The sequence below is a fragment of the Tamandua tetradactyla genome, chromosome X (genome assembly GCF_023851605.1).
Source record: "Tamandua tetradactyla isolate mTamTet1 chromosome X, mTamTet1.pri, whole genome shotgun sequence".
NCBI lineage: Eukaryota > Metazoa > Chordata > Mammalia > Pilosa > Myrmecophagidae > Tamandua > Tamandua tetradactyla.
Genome location: NC_135353.1, coordinates 7,140,601 through 7,158,854, shown reverse-complemented (window position 1 = coordinate 7,158,854; position 18,254 = coordinate 7,140,601). Strand labels below are relative to the sequence as shown.

The following is an 18,254-nucleotide window of genomic DNA, read 5'->3' as shown; positions in this document are numbered from 1 at the left end:
TCTATTGTTTTCATGTTTTCAATTTCATTTATTTCTGCTCTAATCTTTGTTATTTCTTTCCTTTTGCTTGCTTTGGGATTAGTTTGCTGTTCTTTCTCCAGTTCTTCCAAGTGGACAGTTAATTCCTGCATTTTTGCCTTTTCTTCTTTTCTGATATAGGCATTTAGGGCAATAAATTTCCCTCTTAGCACTGCCTTTGCTGCGTCCCATAAGTTTTGATATGTTGTGTTTTCATTTTCATTCGCCTCTAGGTATTTACTAATTTCTCTTGCAATTTCTTCTTTGACCCACTTGTTGTTTAAGAGTGTGTTGTTGAGCCTCCATGTATTAGTGAATTTTCTGGCACTCCGCCTATTACTGATTTCCAACTTCATTCCTTTATGATCCGAGAAAGTGTTGTGTATGATTTCAATCTTTTTAAATTTGTTAAGACTTGCTTTGTGACCCAGCATATGGTCTATCTTTGAGAATGATCCATGAGCACTTGAGCAAAAGGTGTATCCTGCTGTTGTGGGATGTAATGTCCTATAGATGTCTGTTAAGTCTAGCTCATTTATAGTAATATTCAGATTCTCTATTTCTTTATTGATCCTCTGTCTAGATGTTCTGTCCATTGATGAGAGTGGTGAATTGAAGTCTCCAACTATTATGGTATATGTGTCTATTTCCCTTTTCAGTGTTTGCAGTGTATTCCTCACGTATTTTGGGGCATTCTGGTTCGGTGCATAAATATTTATGATTGTTATGTCTTCTTGTTTAATTGTTCCTTTTATTAGTATATAGTGTCCTTTTTTGTCTCTTTTAACTGTTTTACATTTGAAGTCTAATTTGTTGGATATTAGTATAGCCACTCCTGCTCTTTTCTGGTTGTTATTTGCATGAAATATCTTTTCCCAACCTCTCACTTTCAACCTATATTTATCTTTGGGTCTAAGATGCGTTTCTTGTAGACAGCATATAGAAGGATCCTGTTTTTTAATCCATTCTGCCAGTCTATGTCTTTGATTGGGGAATTCAGTCCATTAACATTTAGAGTTATTACTGTTTGGATAATATTTTCCTCTACCATTTTGTCTTTTGTATTATATATATCATGTCTGACTTTCCTTCTTTCTACACTCTTCTCCATATCTCTCTCTTCTGTCTTTTCGTATCTGACTCTAGTGCTCCCTTTAGTATTTCTTGCAGAGCTGGTCTCTTGGTCACAAATTCTCTCAGTGACTTTTTGTCTGAGAATGTTTTAATTTCTCCCTCATTTTTGAAGGACAATTTTGCTGGATATAGGAGTCTTGGTTGGCAGTTTTTCTCTTTTAGTAACTTAAATATATCATCCCACTGTCTTCTAGCTTCCATGGTTTCTGCTGAGAAATCTACACATAGTCTTATTGGGTTTCCCTTGTATGTGATGGATCGCTTCTCTCTCGCTGCTTTCAAGATCCTCTCTTTCTCTTTGACCTCTGACATTCTAACTAATAAGTGTCTTGGGGAATGCCTATTTGGGTCTAATCTCTTTGGGATGTGCTGCACTTCTTGGATCTGTAATTTTAGGTCTTTCATAAGAGTTGGGAAATTTTCAGTGAAAATTTCTTCCATTAGTTTTTCTCCTCCTTTTCCCTTCTCTTCTCCTTCTGGGACACCCACAACACATATATTTGTGCGGTTCATATTGTCCTTGAGCTCCCTGATACCCTGTTCAAATTTTTCCATTCTTTTCCGGATAGTTTCTGTTTCTTTTTGGAATTCAGATGTTCCATCCTCCAAATCACTAATTCTATCTTCTGTCTCTTTAAATCTATCATTGTAGGTATCCATTGTTTTTTCCATCTTTTCTACTTTATCCTTCACTTCCATAAGTTCTGTGATTTGTTTTTTCAGTTTTTCTATTTCTTCTTTTTGTTCAGCCCATGTCTTCTTCATGTCCTCCCTCAATTTATCGATTTCCTTTTTGAAGAGGTTTTCCATTTCTGTTCGTATATTCAGCATTAGTTGTTTCAGCTCCTGTATCTCATTTGAACTATTGGTTTGTTCCTTTGACTGGGCCATATTTTCAATTTTCTGAGCGTGATCCGTTATCTTCTGCTGGTGTCTGGGCATTTAGTCAGATTTCCCTTAGTGTTGGACCCCACAGGTTGTAAGATTTTTCTGTGAAATCTCTGGGTTCTGTTTTTCTTATCCCGCCCAGTAGGTGGCGCTCGTGGTACACGTTTGTCTACGGGATCCACCAGTAAAAGTTGCTGTGGGTCCTTTAACTCTGGAAAACTCTCGCCGTAGGGGAGATTTGGCAGCCGAAGCGTCTTGGAAGAGTGCCAGCCAGCCCGGGGGTCCGAACGCGGGGAGGGTCACCGGCCACCGCAGCACGGGAGAGCACCTGACCAAATTTCCTAGTCGGCCCGGGGCGCCAAGCGTGGCGGAAGGGTGCCAGCTGTCGCAGCCCGGGAGAGTGCACTGTTCCCAGGCGGACCGGGGAGTCACGTGTTTGGAAGGGACCCCCTGGTCACCGTTCTCCGCAGTCTGGGGATTTCTGACCCAACTGTTTCAGTTGGTCCGGGGGGCCTCGCGTGGTGGGGACGCCAGCCGCTGCGGCCTGAGGGGACCGCCTGCCCAATTCTGCCAGCTGGCCTGGGAAGGAGGAAGGGAGGGACTCTGGCCGCTTGCCGTCCCTCCCAGGAAAGCCCACGTCCCTCGGTGTTCTCACCGGAGCTGGTTCTCCCAGACAGTCAGCCGTTCCAGGATGGGGTACGCTGTCCCTTTGATCTCCGTCGTGGCTCCGGGAGCTGCTCTGTATTGTCTCCACTCCCCCAGTAGCTGTTCTGGAGGAGGAAAGGTGAGGGCGGCAAGGCTGTAGAGGCTGGTGGTTGAGGAGCCGGTGAAGGCGGGGGAAGAGGGCACCGTGGTGGTTGGAGAGCAGCCGGAGCAGGAGGGGGAGGAGGGGGGAGAAGGAGGGCGGGCGGGTCGGCTGCTGCGGGGCGTGGGCGCCGCGCGGCGGGCCGGCGGAGAAAGAGAGGGGAGAAGGAGGGCGGGCGGGTCGGCTGCTGCGGGGCGTGGGCGCCGCGCGGCGGGCCGGCGGAGAAAACACAAATTACTTTAAAGTTACAGAATAAAAAATGCAGAAAAATTTGAATGTGGATCCCTAATTTCATGTATATGCTTATTATATATTTAAGATCATTTTTAAAAAAAATAACATGGTACTGACATAGCATGGACATATTGATCAATGGAATTGAATTGAGAGCTCAGAAATAGACCCTCAGATCTCTGGTCAATTGGTATTTGATAAGGCCCCCAAGCCCACTTAACTGGGACAGAACAGCCTCCTCAATGAATGGTGTTGGGAGAACTAACCCAACCAAAACAATGAAAGAGGATCCCTATCTCACACCCTATACAAAAATTAGCTCAAAATGGATCACAGACCTAAATATAAGAAGTAGTACCATAAAACTCCTGGAAGAAAATGTAGGGAAACATCTTCAAGATCTAGTGATAAGCAGTAGTTTCTTAGACTTTACACCCACAGCACAAGCAATGAAAAAAGAAATAGAAAAGTGGGAACTCCTCAAAATTGAATATTTCAGTGCTTCAAAGGACTTTGCAAAAAATGTGAAAAAACAACCAACCCAATGGGAAAAGATATTTGGAAACCATATATCTGATAAGGTTTTGATATCCAGTATATATAAGGAAAGTCTACAACTCAACAATAAAAAGACAAACAACCCAATTTAAAAATGGGCAAAGGGCATGAATACTGATAGTTCTCCAAGAGGAAGTACAGATGACTGAGAGGCACATGAAAAGATTCTCAGCTTCACTAACTGTTAGGGAAATGCAAATCAAATCCACAATGAGCTGTCATCTCCGCCTTCTAGAATGGCCGCTATTAAGCAACAAGGAAACTACAAGTGCTGGAGAGGATGCGGGGAAATTGGAACATTTATTCACTGCTGATGGGAATGTAAAATGGTACAGCCGCTGTGGAGAACAGTTTGGCAGTTCCTCAGAAAGCCAATTATAGAGTTGCCTTATGACCCAGGAATCGCACTACTCGCTATTCTCAGAAGATCTGAAAGCCGGGACACAAATAGACATTTGCACACTGATGTTCATGCTGGTATTATCCACAATTGCCAGAAGAAAGAAGCAATCCTCGTGTCCATCAAAAGATGAATGGATAAAGAAAACGTGGTATAGGCATACAAAGGAATATTATTCAGTAGAAAGAAGGAATGAAGTTCTGATGTCTGCTACAACATCGATGAGCCTTGAGGACATTATGTTGAGTGAAATAAGTCAGACAAAAAAGGACAAATATTTTATGAGCTCACTGATATAAACTAATCATATTATGTAAATTCACAGACATAAAAAAAAGAATATAGGATGGGCCACGGTGGCTCAGTGGCAGAGTTCTCACCTGCCATGCTGGAGACTTGGGTTCGATTCCTGGTGCCTGCCCATGCAAAAAAAAAAAGAGTATAGGCTACCAAGATATCAGAATGAGGCTAAAGAATGCGAAGCAGAATGAATAACCATAGTGACCTTAAATGTTTTGAAATGGACAGAGGTGATGGTAGCACATTACTGTGAGAATAATTAGCAGTGCTGAATGGCGTGTGAATGTGATGGAAAGGGGAAGTTTAGTCATGTATGGCACCAGAGGGAAAGTTGGAGATTAAAACATAGGAATGTATAACGCAGTGAATCTTGTGGTGGATAAAGCCCATGATTAACTGTACAAATTTTAAAAAGTTCTTTCATGAACTAGGGCAGATGTGCAACACTATTAAAAGGAGCTAATAATAAAGGGATATTTGGGGGAAATGTACCTGTTGCAGGCCATGGACTGAAGTTAACAGTAATATTTCAATACTCTTTTGTCAACAGTGAAAAAAAATGTGCCACACTGACACTCTGGGTCAATAATATGGGGGTATAAGGAGTATGGGAGGATTGGGGTTTTTTTTTTTTTAATTTTCATTTCTTTTCCATGGTAATGAAAATGTTCTAAATTTGATCATGGGGCTGTATGCACAACCACGTGATGATACTGTGAGCCAATGACTACATACTTCAGATGGTTTCTATGCTGAGTGAATATAACTCAACACAATTCCATTAAAAATAATAAAGTTTTAAAAAGGAATGGGGTGGTGCAACGGTGGCAGGATTCTTGCCTGCCATGCCAAAGACGCAAGGTCAATTCCCGGTGCCTGCCCATGCAAAAAAATACAAGGAATGAAGTTCTGTTACATGCAACAACATGAATGAACCTTGAAGACACCATACTGAGTGAAATAAGCCAGATATCAAAGGACAAATACTGTATGATCTCACTGATATGAAATTCTTAGAATAAGCAAGGATATAGAGTCAGAAAGTAGAATACAGGCTATCAGAGGCTGAGATAGGGGTAGGAAATGGGGAGGTAGTACTTAATTGGTATCGAACTTCTCTTTGGAGTGATGGAAATGTTTTGGTAATGGATAGTGATGATGGTTGTATAACATTGTGAAAGTAATTAACTCCACTGAATTGTATATTTGAAAGTAGTTAATATGGGAAATTTTAGGGTTTATCTATGTTCCGAGAATAAAAATTTTAAAAACCCATAAAACTGTACAACATAAGGAGTAAACCCTAAATTAAACTATGGCGTACAGTTCATAGTGTAATTATAATAATAGTTTCATCAATTGTAACAAAGGTACTCATGCAGAGTGCTAATAATAGGGAAAGTTACGTATGACTGTATTAGTCAGGGTTCTCTAGGGAAACAGAGCCAACAAGACATACCTGTAGATGAGATTTTATAAAAGTGTCTTACAACCACAGAGATGCAAGAGTCCAAATTCCATAGGGCAAGCTGCAAGCTGGCAACTCCAATGAAGGTCTTCATTCGATGAATTCCCCAGGAGAAGCTGGCTGGTTACAATAGAGACAAAAGTTCTTTTTTCTGACTGCTGAAGTCATCACTCCTCTTTTTAAAGCCTTCAACTGATTGGATTAAGCGTCTCTTACTGCTGAAGACAGTCTCCTTAGTTGATTGTCATTGCAATCAGTCATAGATGCAATCAACTTACTGATGATTTCAAGTCCACAAAATGTGCTCACAGCAATGATTAGGCTAGTGTTTGCTTGACCAGACAACTGGGCATTTATTACCTGGCCAAGTTGATGCATAAACCTAACCATCACAGGAGGTATATGGGATCTCTGTATTTTTCTGAAAGATTTTTCAGTAAACCCACAGCTTCTCTAATAACAAAGAAGTTAAGTGAACAGGAGAGAGGGAAAGAAGACCGGAGCCCCAGGCCGTGACAGCAGAGTTGCTTTTCCTGCCATTTTGTGGCAGCCCGTGTCCCCTAACCTCTAGCTGACACAGCTCCTCTCGGAACACTAGTCCATGGCTGTGCCTGAGCTCTTTCTCCGGCATGGACAAGTGCAAATTGTATGAAGCTGGGATAAAGACTCCCATGAACTTCTGCTCGAATGGCATCTCAGAGGCTGGGGCTCCCTGGAAGTGCTGGCAAAGCCAGATACGTCTTAACTCCAGCAGCTCCAATGTTCAATCTTGCCCTCAGCTCTGCCCTTCTCACTTGTTCCATGTGATTCCCCAAGGAGCTGTGCTTTCATAGGCAGGAAGCTACAGGTTGGCACTGCCTTTCAATTACTCTCGGAACCTTGTAGATGAAGCTACTAAAAGTGAGGTTCACAAACCGATGCTGGTCTGTGAAACGTTACTGGCCCCTGATATGTACAGAAATGGAGTGACTAAGCAGGCAGAGTGATTTATGTCTGTGGAATCTAATAATAAAAAATATGGGCTTCTGTTACATACGTTTCTTTCTTTTTTCACTTAATTGAACCACGAATTTTACTGTATTTTCCAAAAATATCAATCCACTGCAAACTCTTTTGCATTTCCAAGCAAAAAGAGTTGACCTTCCTCAAAAAGTTGAGAAGCACTACTCTACAGCATAACTGATAATAGTTTCTCTGAGTTTTGGCTGAACCTCTTTCCGCTTTTAATTTCCATTTCTTTTGTTTGCTTGTTTTCAGGAGAAATCTAGGAAAAAGACTCAGATTCATGCCCTGGTCGCTGATCTACTCAGAGGCTCTAATTGCTTATTGTGTTTTGTTGTGTCCAAATTAAGACATCTTTCTCAATTATTCAGATACAGGATTAATACAATTTCTAGATTCAGGGAAGGTGGCAATGGTGGAAGTAACATCATTTCAGAACCTTCACAACCCACCCTCTAACAAAGGAGCAAATGACAAAGAGAACCCATAAATCAGTATCTATTCTTTTCAAAACAAGAAAAGACTGTGATTAGTAATCTTAAGTGAGAAAAAATGATCAACCCTGTTGCTTCATTGAATTTTAAGTGAATACATTCAGGCAGTTGCATTTAGCATGAGCCTTAGTGTCTGGAAAAATGGGTGGTGGGGTGGCATGGGTGGCCTGCACAGCCAGCCCTTGGCTTCTTTACCCTCCCTGGCAAGCTTCGAGCCCCACAGGGATTATGGTTCAAACGCAAGCCGGGTTTACTGTGGACACCAGAAATGGAGGTCAAGAAAGCAAAGTAATTCTGAGTCCCCCGGATCAGGATTGCTTTCTTACATAATCAGCATCACAATTTCTAAGAAATTTAAATACAGATACTATCACTTAATCCCTTGATAATTGGGCAGGAGGGAGGACAAGAGGCCAATAAATAGCACATCTCTTTCCTGCCTGAGTTCTGAACCAATTGAGAAAGATGACAAAAGCACCAGCAGTTGGAGAATTAAAACACAGCCTTTAGGCTGATATAGCTCCACTGCTGGATGCAGCTTGATAGGAGAGCCAAAGAGGCCTGCTAAATCTACACACACACACACACACACACAGGTTTAGAATTAGAACAGCCCATCCAAGGTAGGTTTGGGGTCTGCAGAGCAGCTTGCATCCCAAATATTTCTGCCTCCCACTGGGCCAGATGGAAAGGGAAGGAGAAACAGACTACATCCCCTAAACTCAGAACCTTTTACAAGTTAATTTCACCCAATTAAGAAATGTGCCCCCACCAACCTCATAATTCACTCCACCTCCACTGGGTATCTCCTTCCTTGAAGGAACCACAGGAGAAAACATTTACTCACATACACCCACCATTTCACTGGTTTTGATCCTTTCTTTATCCACTAGCCTTTACCATTAAATTGCAATGGTATATCCTCTTTCTATTTTCTCATCCCAAGTTCTTTCTCGACATGTCGCCCAATGAATTTTATCAGAGTTTCTGCCGCCAGATCAAATGAATGACAATAATAAGATACTCTAATGATAAAGGTCCCACAGATAAGACATCTCCCACTGTGAATATCCCAGGAGACAATAAAGTCCAAAATCTCCTAGCAAGCCAAAGTTTGAAGCCATAAAAGAAAAGCCCCCAAATAAAAGTCTTTTGATCTTCTGAACTAAAGTTCAAAGAACCTGAAGTTCCAAAGATCTCTCTTCAACCTTGCTTCTTGTGTAATCTCGGTTAGAAGTTCTTGACGGCCAGTGAGGCCAGAATTCTGCAGTCTACACCACCCCTCGCGGGAGTACCGGTGCTCTGTAATCAGGGCCTTGGTAATTACAGAACGCCAGTGCCAAGTCATCCCTGAATCTCGTATTTAAACAGTCCCAAGAATGCATAGGACACACAGGAACACCCAACACTGGCCTTACTGCCACCAAATTTAGAAGACAAGTTAATGCCTATCCCAGGCTAAATTATGCTCCCTGAACTTGTCATGGTGTCGGCCAATGTCCTACCAGAATCTGTGGCATCCAACTGGAGGGAGATGCAGAAAATCTGGTCAATCTTGAGACATGTGGTACCTGAGCTATCAGAGCTTTAGAACATCCAGGAGTTTGCAAAGGTGGCCGCCTTGGTAAATTAGGTCTCATTTCAGTTGACTTTCCTTCAGTGTTAAAATTTATACTTCACACTTCTTATTTTCCATTCCTTCCTTTGGATCTGACAGCTAGGTGGCCCTGATACTAAATTGAGAGCATATTATCTGCTGAAGGAGCACCCACATTCGCCATGAGCAGGTGCCCTCAGCCCCAGGCCATGCTGTCATGGTCCCTCGCCCCAGTCCAGGAGCTGTTGTAACCCTGACCTCTGCCTCCAGGCCAGGCCTCTCCTTCGACTCCCATTTGCTTTCATTGTTCATTGGCTCCCTTCAAGGAGGCTTGGTGACTGTAACACCCCGCTGGTTTTCTAGGTCGGTCCCTTTCACTTTATAACACAGGTAGGAGCAAGAGTGCCTGGCAGAGGTTTTCCCAAAGCCTGGTCCATGGGCGTCTGGAATGATAAAGGTTTCCATGGCATTTGTGTCCATGAAATGGCTTTATTCGAAAAACTGTGGGCAAAAGGAGAGGGGGGGCCAGAGCGGAGGAAGAGGAAGGTGGAGGGGTTGGAAAAGTGCCATGCACCCACCTTGAACTGCTGGGAGCCCCTCTAGAGCAGAAGTCAGAGGCAGAAGCTTCTGGAACGATTCAAGAGGGTTTTTGTGAGAGTCTATGCTCGCATAAAGCTGTTGGGGGTGTCCTGTTTGAAGGTGTGGCAAGAAGTTGGGGAGAGGGCCTTCTCCCTGCTGCTTTCCAGACCCCAGCACTGTGCCTGCTCTCCGTGGATTGGAACCTTTCGAGGCTGGGTGACAGCTTCGGCCTGGGGACCAGCCTTCCTAAAATGGGTGGTGGTGGTAAGGAGGCTTTTGCCAGCTGCTTCATGGGCAATGGAAGTAAGCACGGGCCAAATCGTGGTCTGCAGACCAGAGTGGCTGCAGCTGCTTGGCTGCTTTACATAAGAAGGCATCAAAGCATCTTCAGGGGCCCACAAGAAAACGGGGCACATTGGGCCAGAAGGAAGACTGCGGTCTTGTTTTACATAGATGTGGGCTGGGGTGCAGGTCAGACAGGGTGTGGCTAGCCATGCAGTTATTACTTGGAATTTTAGGTTAGCTGAGTGGCAGCCTTCTCAAGGTGCCGTGCATAACCCTTGTCCCCTACTGCACTCAATGAAATAAGCCACGTTCATGGCTGACTTTGCAGAGAAAAAAATGCAGACCCAGGGCGGGCCACGGTGGCTCAGCAGGTAAGAGTGCTTGCCTGCCATGCCCGAGGACCCAGGTTCGATTCCCGGTGCCTGTCCATGTAAAAAAAAAAGCAGACCCTGAGAGCCCTGATTACGCTCCCTCCTAGTCATTTCCACGGATCATAGACTCAGCATTGTGTGGGGTCAAGCTTCAGCCCCGCTGCCCCTTTACACTCCTCTCTGGCCTGGCTGTGTCACTTGATTCAGACCCAGCCAAATGTTTTCTGCCACTAGAATCAGCCAGAGACCCAATAATACACTATGATTGTGCAACGAGGGCCCTGAGTGTCAGTGTACCTGACTTGAATAGCACTGCCAAGACCGATTCTGTTAAATAAGGTTTGTAAATAAAACATCAGTAATTGGGCTTGAGTTTGGGTTCGGCTATCAGCCAACCCACGTGATCCTGGGAGGACAGTTCCCCTGGTGGCATGGTTCCTGGGTACAGCCTGCTACCTCCCCTCCCCTCCACTAGGACCTTCAGATTCCTGCCTTCGCCACTATTTAAGGCAAGTTACAGAGTGAGGCCGCTTTCCCAGGGACATTCATTCCCTTCCCAACAGCCAACCAGCAATACTTCTGAGGGCTAGTCCCTGTGGTCTAGAGGGGTTGAAACCCAGCATCTGGTCTCCGGGAGGCCATACTGCCGAGCCCGGGCCCCTCCGCCCCACACTGCTCCCCTGGAGAAGGGCTCTTCGTTCTCCCCCTGCTTCTCCCCAACAGTTCAACAGGTACTAGAAGATTCTCTAGCAAAGTCTTTCCCCCTGAATTCCACTTTATCCACTGAGCCTGCCCTCCCATGCAACCGCAGATCTCTTTGCCAGGGTGGGTCCTTGTATCGATGGCTGTAATACAGAAAAAAATGTAGAAACCATTTCAATGTCTGTTTAAGGAAAGAGAAGAAATCGGAATTCCTGATAACTGCTCTTTATTTATATATTGTGTTTACTGTCATGCATTTGTTCTGATTATTGATTGATCGGGTGATTATTTTTAATTAACTAATTTAACCATACTGACATAGATTATAAGGCATCCATACTGTGGAATGGCAGAGTTAAAAAGAGCAAAGTAAACTGATTTGTCCTGGCAGAAAAATTTTCCCAAAAATATTAAGTGTGAGCCATGCACGCAGCAAGTTTCTATATTAAGACGCTATTTAAATCTTATTAATGTGTGTGTGTATGTGTGTTATGTGTGCGTAAGTGTGCTGAGGGGGGTATGTGTATACATACATATGTGAGTGTGTGTGTATGTGTGTGTGAGGTGTGTGTATATGTGTGTATTCATGTATGTATATATATGTACATGTGTGGGTGTGTGCACATGTGTTGATATGTAGAGGCAAACTAGAGAAAGGAATGAAGCACACAGTTAAGAATGGATAACTCTGGGAGAGTACAGGGAGGATTAAAGGAGCAGAAACGGGACTTTTACTTCTTACTTTTTAACTGCTTGGATTGTAAGTGACTTTTATCTTCGCTTTTGCATTTTTCAGTATTTTCAAGCTTTGGGGCCAATTGAAACAAAGTAATCCTGACATTTCTGTGGCCCAGTCATGGCGGAAAAAAGTGGAAATGATTTGGTGTGGCATAGGGCAAAGATAAAGTCAAGGGTCCAAGTCTGAGAAAGATAAACTTGAATCTCACAGGTAGAAAGTTACCAAGGGACAGAAATGGGTTCCTGGAAAGGCTGAGAGTAGGGAAGGTAGGAGAACAGAAGGGAGCTGGGCCCAAGCTTCAAGGGGCCCCAGTCTAGAGGGAGGATGGTCACTCTGCCCCCTGCGGGCCCTTGTGCCCTGGGCTACTGTGACAGTAGGTGTCAGGGAGATGGCAGAGGGAAGTCCTGGCTAGGCTGTGTGCTCAGTCAGGGCAGGTGGCTGCATTCAGGGGGCTCCTTGTGATTTCTGGAGCAGGACCAGTGGTGTGGCAGGAGCATGGGCTGGTCATCGAGGGTGGAAGGCTTCCTGACCACCTCCTCTGAATCAAGGACTGGATGTGCTGTCCTCAAGGAACTTGTCCAGCTCAATGACTCCATGTGAATCAAAGCCAAAATACAACTCAGGGTAACACACAAGGGGGCTGGGAAAACAGGAATCACAACCACCTTGTAGGCTCAACAAAGCTACCATCAAAATTGGTTTTCAAGTTCTGGTGAGCCCACTTCGAGCTTCAGTGGCCCCAGGAGAAATGGGACGTCCATAAGAAGGTAGCTCCCAGCAGCTGGGTGGCAGCCCCACTTCCATAGTGCCCTGAATTCTATTGAGTCTTGATTTGTTAAGTGTCCAGAGTCCTTAGAAACCTTCTCCTCCTCTCCATTGCTGTGATGGGGGGATGCACAGGAAGAAATCGGAGGCTAAACACAAGGCTTCCACTTATAACTTGGGTGCTGTCACAACAGCCTTCCTCACCCTCCCACCCCCATCCTGCCAAGGGAAGGAGGAAGCAAACATCCTCCCTGAAGTCCTGGAAACTACCTGGTGCTGTTCCCTTGCTCCCCACTCCAGACCCAGACCAGCCAAAACCAATGCCCCTCCAGGCACCCAAGGCTCTGTTGTCCAGGGAGTTCTCATTTCCGCCCCAACCCTCTCCTAGCTTGGAGAATTTGCTCCCACCCTTCTGCTCTCTGCTTTGCCCATTCTACACCCTCCAGGAACGAGCGTGCCTTCATCCATGATCAGTATGCCAAAGATACCCTATTCTCACTCACTCATTCCATCAAGTGTACTCCTCAGGCATTTACTCTGGGCCGGACCCTTTACCAAATGCAAGGAATGCAGAAACGAACTACAGGCATTCAATCCACAAATATTTATCCATACTCCTAATACAGGCCAGCCACTGTGTGGGGTGTTGAATAAGACACCATTCTCACCGTCAGGGAGCACATAGACAAAGAAAAAAATCAAAGAATTACAGAACTCAGTGGTAACAATATATTTGGGAAGCCCAGAGTGCTGGGGTCAGGGGAGGCTTCTGGAAGGAGGTGACACTGAAGCTGGAGCCTCCTCGTGTCTGAGGACCCACTGAAACAGGGGAGGCAGCAGCTACTGGGGACTATGTTTCCTTCTTCACATCCTAGTAGCTGCAGGAATCCTATGGTCTTGGGGGTGGCAGTAAGGGAAAGACAATACAGCATATACTCAAAAGTCAAAAGTAGCCAGACCTTGCATGGCAAAGGAATTCCCTGCTGTGTCAATGATTCTGCAGGCCCAGCCTCTGCTTTAACTATTTAGTAACACCAAGCTCAGTCTCTCACTCCCACCCCCCAATTCGTCAAAACACAGAACAGCTCTGAAAGAACACTTTTCCTTAGAGTTGATGAGAAATAACTCCACATTAAGATTTCTCTCACCTTGGCCCATACTTTTAATAATTCAACAGGTGAGCTAAAGTGACATCAGAGTGAGCAGTTCGTCATGCTCAGTGAACAGAGGGCAGAATTCAAGAGGCTAGTAGAATGAAGACAAGAGCTAAGCGCTGAAAAGGGGGTTGGAGGGCCTGGAGAGCCCACTACCTTCCCACCAGTGGAAAATGCTCCAGGGTCCTCTACGACGTGGGGAGCTTCTAGAAAACCTTCCTTTCCAGCCCAGGAGTTCCACAAACAAAGAGAGTACAGGATGGACCCATTGCAGAAAAACCACACTGTAAACTCTGAGTTTATCATCTTGGGTTTTGGGGACCTGGTGGAACTACAGCTGCTCTTCTTTGGGCTCTTTCTAATCATGCATCTTGTCACGCTAGCAGGACACACAGCCATCGTGCTTGTCACCCTCACTGACTCCTGCCTCCAGACCCCCATGTATTTCTTCCTTCGCAACCTGTCGACCATTGAAATTTGCTATATATTGGTTATTGTCCCTAACATGCTGGCCAGCTTCCTGTCCGGGAGCCAGCGGATGTCCTTCACGGGCTGTGCCCTGCAGATGCACCTCTTCATTGCTCTGGGTGGGGCAGAGTGCTTCCTGCTGGCCGCGATGGCCTATGACCGCTTTGTTGCCATCTGCAAGCCCTTGCGCTACCCACTCATCGTCACCAGAGCCCTCTGTCTCCAGATGCTGGCTCTGGCGTGCATCAGCGGCTTCGCCCTCTCGCTCACCCTGACCACACTGATCTTTCTCCTGCCCTTTTGTCACTCCCACGAAATCAATCACTTCTTCTGCGACATCCCCGCTGTGCTATTCCTGGCCTGCTCAGACACACGAGCCAACGAGATTGCTGTCTTCCTCGTCTGCATGCTCATCCTTTTGATTCCCTTCCTGCTGATCCTGCTCTCCTATGTATTCATTATTGCTGCCATCCTCCGGATCCACTCGGCAGAGGGCAGGAGCAAAGCCTTCTCCACCTGTGCTGGCCACCTCCTGGTCTCGCTTCTGCACTACGGCTGCGCGATCTTCATCTACATCCGCCCTAAGTCCTGCTACACCCCAGAGCAGGACAAGATCGTGTCCTTAATCTACACCAATGTAACCCCCATGCTCTATCCTATGATCTATAGCCTTAGGAACAAGGAAGTCAAGGGTGCGCTCAGGAGGCTTCTGCTGCCCCACAACCCGATGAAGCGGCAGCCCAGCGCACGCTGAAGGCCAAGTGTGCCTGGAACTCACCGCCCTTTTCCTGTGGTTAGGAAGATGGAAGGACCCCTAGGGCTCAGAGACGTGGTAGTTTGGGGGTGCTGGAAGACGTTTTGCTGCCCCCCGCCCAGGCCATTCCTTCCATTATTGGGAGCAGTATCAAGGACAGACAGAAAGAAGGTAATAAGATGACCCAAACCAAATGTGAAGTCAGCCGCATCTTGGGCCAGAGAATCGATAAGGATAGAATCACCGGGAGCTCCCAAGTCCGAACTAGGTAGAATGAAGGGGATGAAAGGTGCAGCCATCCCAGAAACTGAATTCCTGCATCAGCAGAAAAATGGCCTAGAGACCCAGCAGTGTGGCCCACAGCAGCAACAGCAGAACTGAAGGCATGTGTCCTGCCCAGACAGCATGCCACCCTCTCCCGCTCGCCATCCTCACAAAGGCATGTCAGGACCTGCTCCATTTCCAGCTTCTGGGCCAGCTGACACTGCCTTATCCTTCAAATACCCTTAAAGGGCCACGGGCTTCCAGACGGTACCCTGCACGCCTGAGGCTTCTCCGATTGAGGGATTCAGATTAGGTGTGATGATCTCCAGAAAACATTGGCTGACTCCCACTCCCACCCCACAGGCTAGGCTAAATGCCACAAAATCCCTGGGCCTCTGTCCATCATTGCACTCAGCACCTCATGTACACCAGGCACCAGGCACCAGGCTTGGCCCTGGGGGCACAGGAAAGCATAAGACATGGTCCCCACCGTCAAGGAGCTTCCAAAGATGAGCCCTGGCTGCTATAAACTATGACAATTCTCTTCCATGCTTCCAGGGATGGTGGTGAGAACTGCACGGGAGGATGCATGGAAAGCGCAGGACGCAGCTTCCAGCGTGCTGGGTGCTTGGTCAACAGCAGTGAGGATTGGCCGCAGCCTAGGGCAGCCCTTGTTCCTTCCGTGTTCCCCTTGCCCCCTTCTGGCTTCACTTCCTTCCTGAGCCCTTAGAGCAAGGACTGTGACAACACAGGGTGGAAAGCCAGGGTTTTCTCCATCAAATGGCATTTTATGAAAACCTTATAGGAAACTCAGATGGTGATTCTGAGGTGAGTTTTGGGCAGAAGGCAGCTTCTCTTTCCTTCCTTTAGTGAGGGCTAAATCCACATGGCCCCAGAGAAAGAAAAAGAGAATGGGGTGAGAGCACAATGACACCTCACTCCAGCTCCCATGTGGCCACCCATACTTTGGGGCCATGTGATGTCACTGTAGTTGTGCAGTGAGCACCCCTTCATTTGAGTACCTCTTCTCTTACTGCTCCAAGAAGCCTTAGCTTCCACTGCTCTTATCGCTAAATCCTCCCCTACTTTCAAAATAAACCACGGAAACGTGGACAACTGCTAAAGTTGGGTGAAGGATGGTTGGGGTTTTAGACTATTCTCTCTGCTTTTGTATATATGCGTAGTTCTCATAATAAAAAGTTATAAAAACAGAAGTCTACTGGTTGGTCCCCTTTGTCCAGGCTGACCCCTTATTAAAACGTCCTCACCAACTTTGTCATTTATCTAAGTTCAACTCTTCCTTTAAAACGCAGCTGGAAGGCCAATTAATTCCACGAAGCCTTTCTGGTTGCTGTTTCTGTCCAGTTTCCATTCATGGAGCCAACGAAAGGCTTGCAGGAGCACTGCCGACGGGGCAGCGCTGGGGTAAAAGGGTACTGGAGCTTTCTTACACTAGCGGTGTCTGCCCGAGAGGATGCCCAGCCAGTCGTCGGCCTGCTGCATGGCCTCGCGGTCGTTGTTCACGGGCTTGCTGGCGTCCCAGGAGTCCCAGTCGGGACACAGACCTGCAGGGGAGCAGGGGCCGTGGGGCCACCGTGAGCCTGGGCCGCCCCACCCCCCACCACCGGAGGCCGCCCGGCCCCAGCCCGCCCCCTCACCCACCCGGGGCACAGCTGTCGACCAGGGCACCCAGGGCGCGGCCGCTCTGCCAATCGCGGCTGAAGTTGGTGATGGGCAGCTGCGGCAGCTTGTTCTGGATCCAGCCCAGGAGCCGCTGCTTGGGCGTCTGCTTCTTGGCCTCCTCGTCCTCCTCCTCGTCCCACATGGGCATGGAGATGGAGTAGTGCAGGATCAGCGTCCACACCAGGCCCAGGATCAGCTTCAGGTTGCCGTCCACAATGGCCTTGCTGTCTGCGGGGACGGGAGGGGCAGCGTCTGCAGGCGAGGGCCCCCCCAGGCCCCCCCACATGCACAGGGCCGGAGGGACGGGCGGCTGCCCCAGGGCAGGGGGGTGGGACCGTGGGGGGCCCTCTCTGCCCTAGGGTGCTATGGGGGGGTGTGCAATGGGGAGGAGTCTGAAGCGAAGGAGACACCTGGGGGTGGGGTACGCAGAGACACACGAGGGCAGCACAGTGCAATGAGGGCCGCGTTGCCAGAAGCCCCGGGCCCTGGGCACCCTCCACAGGGTCAGGGAGGGCCTCGAGGGTGCCCCAACAGACGGCTCCAGAGAACGAGAAGGGGCGCCTCCCATCACAGGGGTCCTGTAGAGAGCAGACAGGTAGATTAGCCCAGCTGAGAGGCCCAGAAACTAGGGAGCTCAGAAGTCAGCATGCTTTGAAGCCAAGGTACCTAGAAGACAGGACTGCCAGGAGCCAGGACACCCAGAAAGCCAGTGAGCTCAGAAGCTAGGGCACCCAGAAGCCAAGGCTCCTTGAAATCAGAGCACCCAGAAGCTGGCTCGCCGGCAGCGTGCCCACAGTGCACCCTCCTTCTTCCTAGCCACCTAACGGGCCACACTCCCCAAAAGGAAAGTGGTTAGGGGGCCGCACCCTCTGCCCCCCAGCAGGGCACTCGGCACCACAGCAACACTGCTCAGCACTGGGCCCCACCCAAGGGCCCCTCTGCGCCTCAGTCTGTTGGGGGACAGGGTCACAGTGTCAGGGCAAGGAAAGGGAGCACTCTGGAGGGGGTTCAGAGAAGGGCTGGCTTCCGAAGAGTGCATCGCCGGCAGCCCTCTGGAAGCCCAAGGCCCATAATCCCAGATAATATTTGCCTGGTCAACTGGGGAATGGACACAACCGAGTCCTAGCAGGCAGCTCGGAGCAGACAGGCAGGCCTCCCCGCTCCCCGATGGGCTTTTATCCCGGGCTGTGCACCACCGCTCCGACCTCTCCCAGATGGCGGGCGACAGGGCAGGGAGGGCGGCCAAGGCTGGGGGTGCTCAGAAAGAGTTGGGGCGCAGAGCCAGCTGGGGCTTCCCACCCCCTGTCCGGGATCTTTGGGGGTCACCGAGGCCTGCCACAAGGCCAGGCTCTCCAGCCCTCTGTTTTAGGACAGCTTATGCTCTCCCCATTCCCCCTTACAAAAGAGGAAGTGTTCCACTCAGGCCCACCCCAGTGGAATCTCTAGGGAAAGGGGCCCTGGAATCTGTAGTGACCAGTGGGAAGGCTGGCCTAGTCATAGAGGTAAGAGATTGTGCCGGCCTGGCCTGGGAGGGAGCAGTCAGGGTGGACCGATGTAGGGGTGTCGATCAGATGGGAACTGGGAGCCTGTGG

At 47.8% G+C, this 18,254-nt stretch overlaps 2 protein-coding genes across 2 annotated transcripts; one reads left to right on the top strand and one right to left on the bottom strand.

Annotated features, from left to right (window-relative positions):
* The first annotated feature begins 13,752 nt into the window (after positions 1-13,752).
* LOC143671671 (olfactory receptor 10V1-like) lies at positions 13,753-14,715 on the top strand. The gene has a single exon (XM_077146909.1). It carries the CDS (start codon positions 13,753-13,755, stop codon positions 14,713-14,715), a length of 963 nt encoding a protein of 320 aa, XP_077003024.1.
* A 1,716-nt stretch (positions 14,716-16,431) lies between these two features.
* On the bottom strand, positions 16,432-17,701 carry LOC143671670 (filamin-A-like). Its single transcript, XM_077146908.1, has 4 exons — positions 17,529-17,701; positions 17,156-17,240; positions 16,642-16,972; positions 16,432-16,544 (listed from the first exon to the last, which is right to left on the bottom strand). The coding sequence occupies exons 1-4, from the start codon at positions 17,699-17,701 to the stop codon at positions 16,432-16,434; spliced, it is 702 nt and encodes a 233-aa protein (XP_077003023.1).
* Between the last annotated feature and the right edge of the window lie 553 nt (positions 17,702-18,254).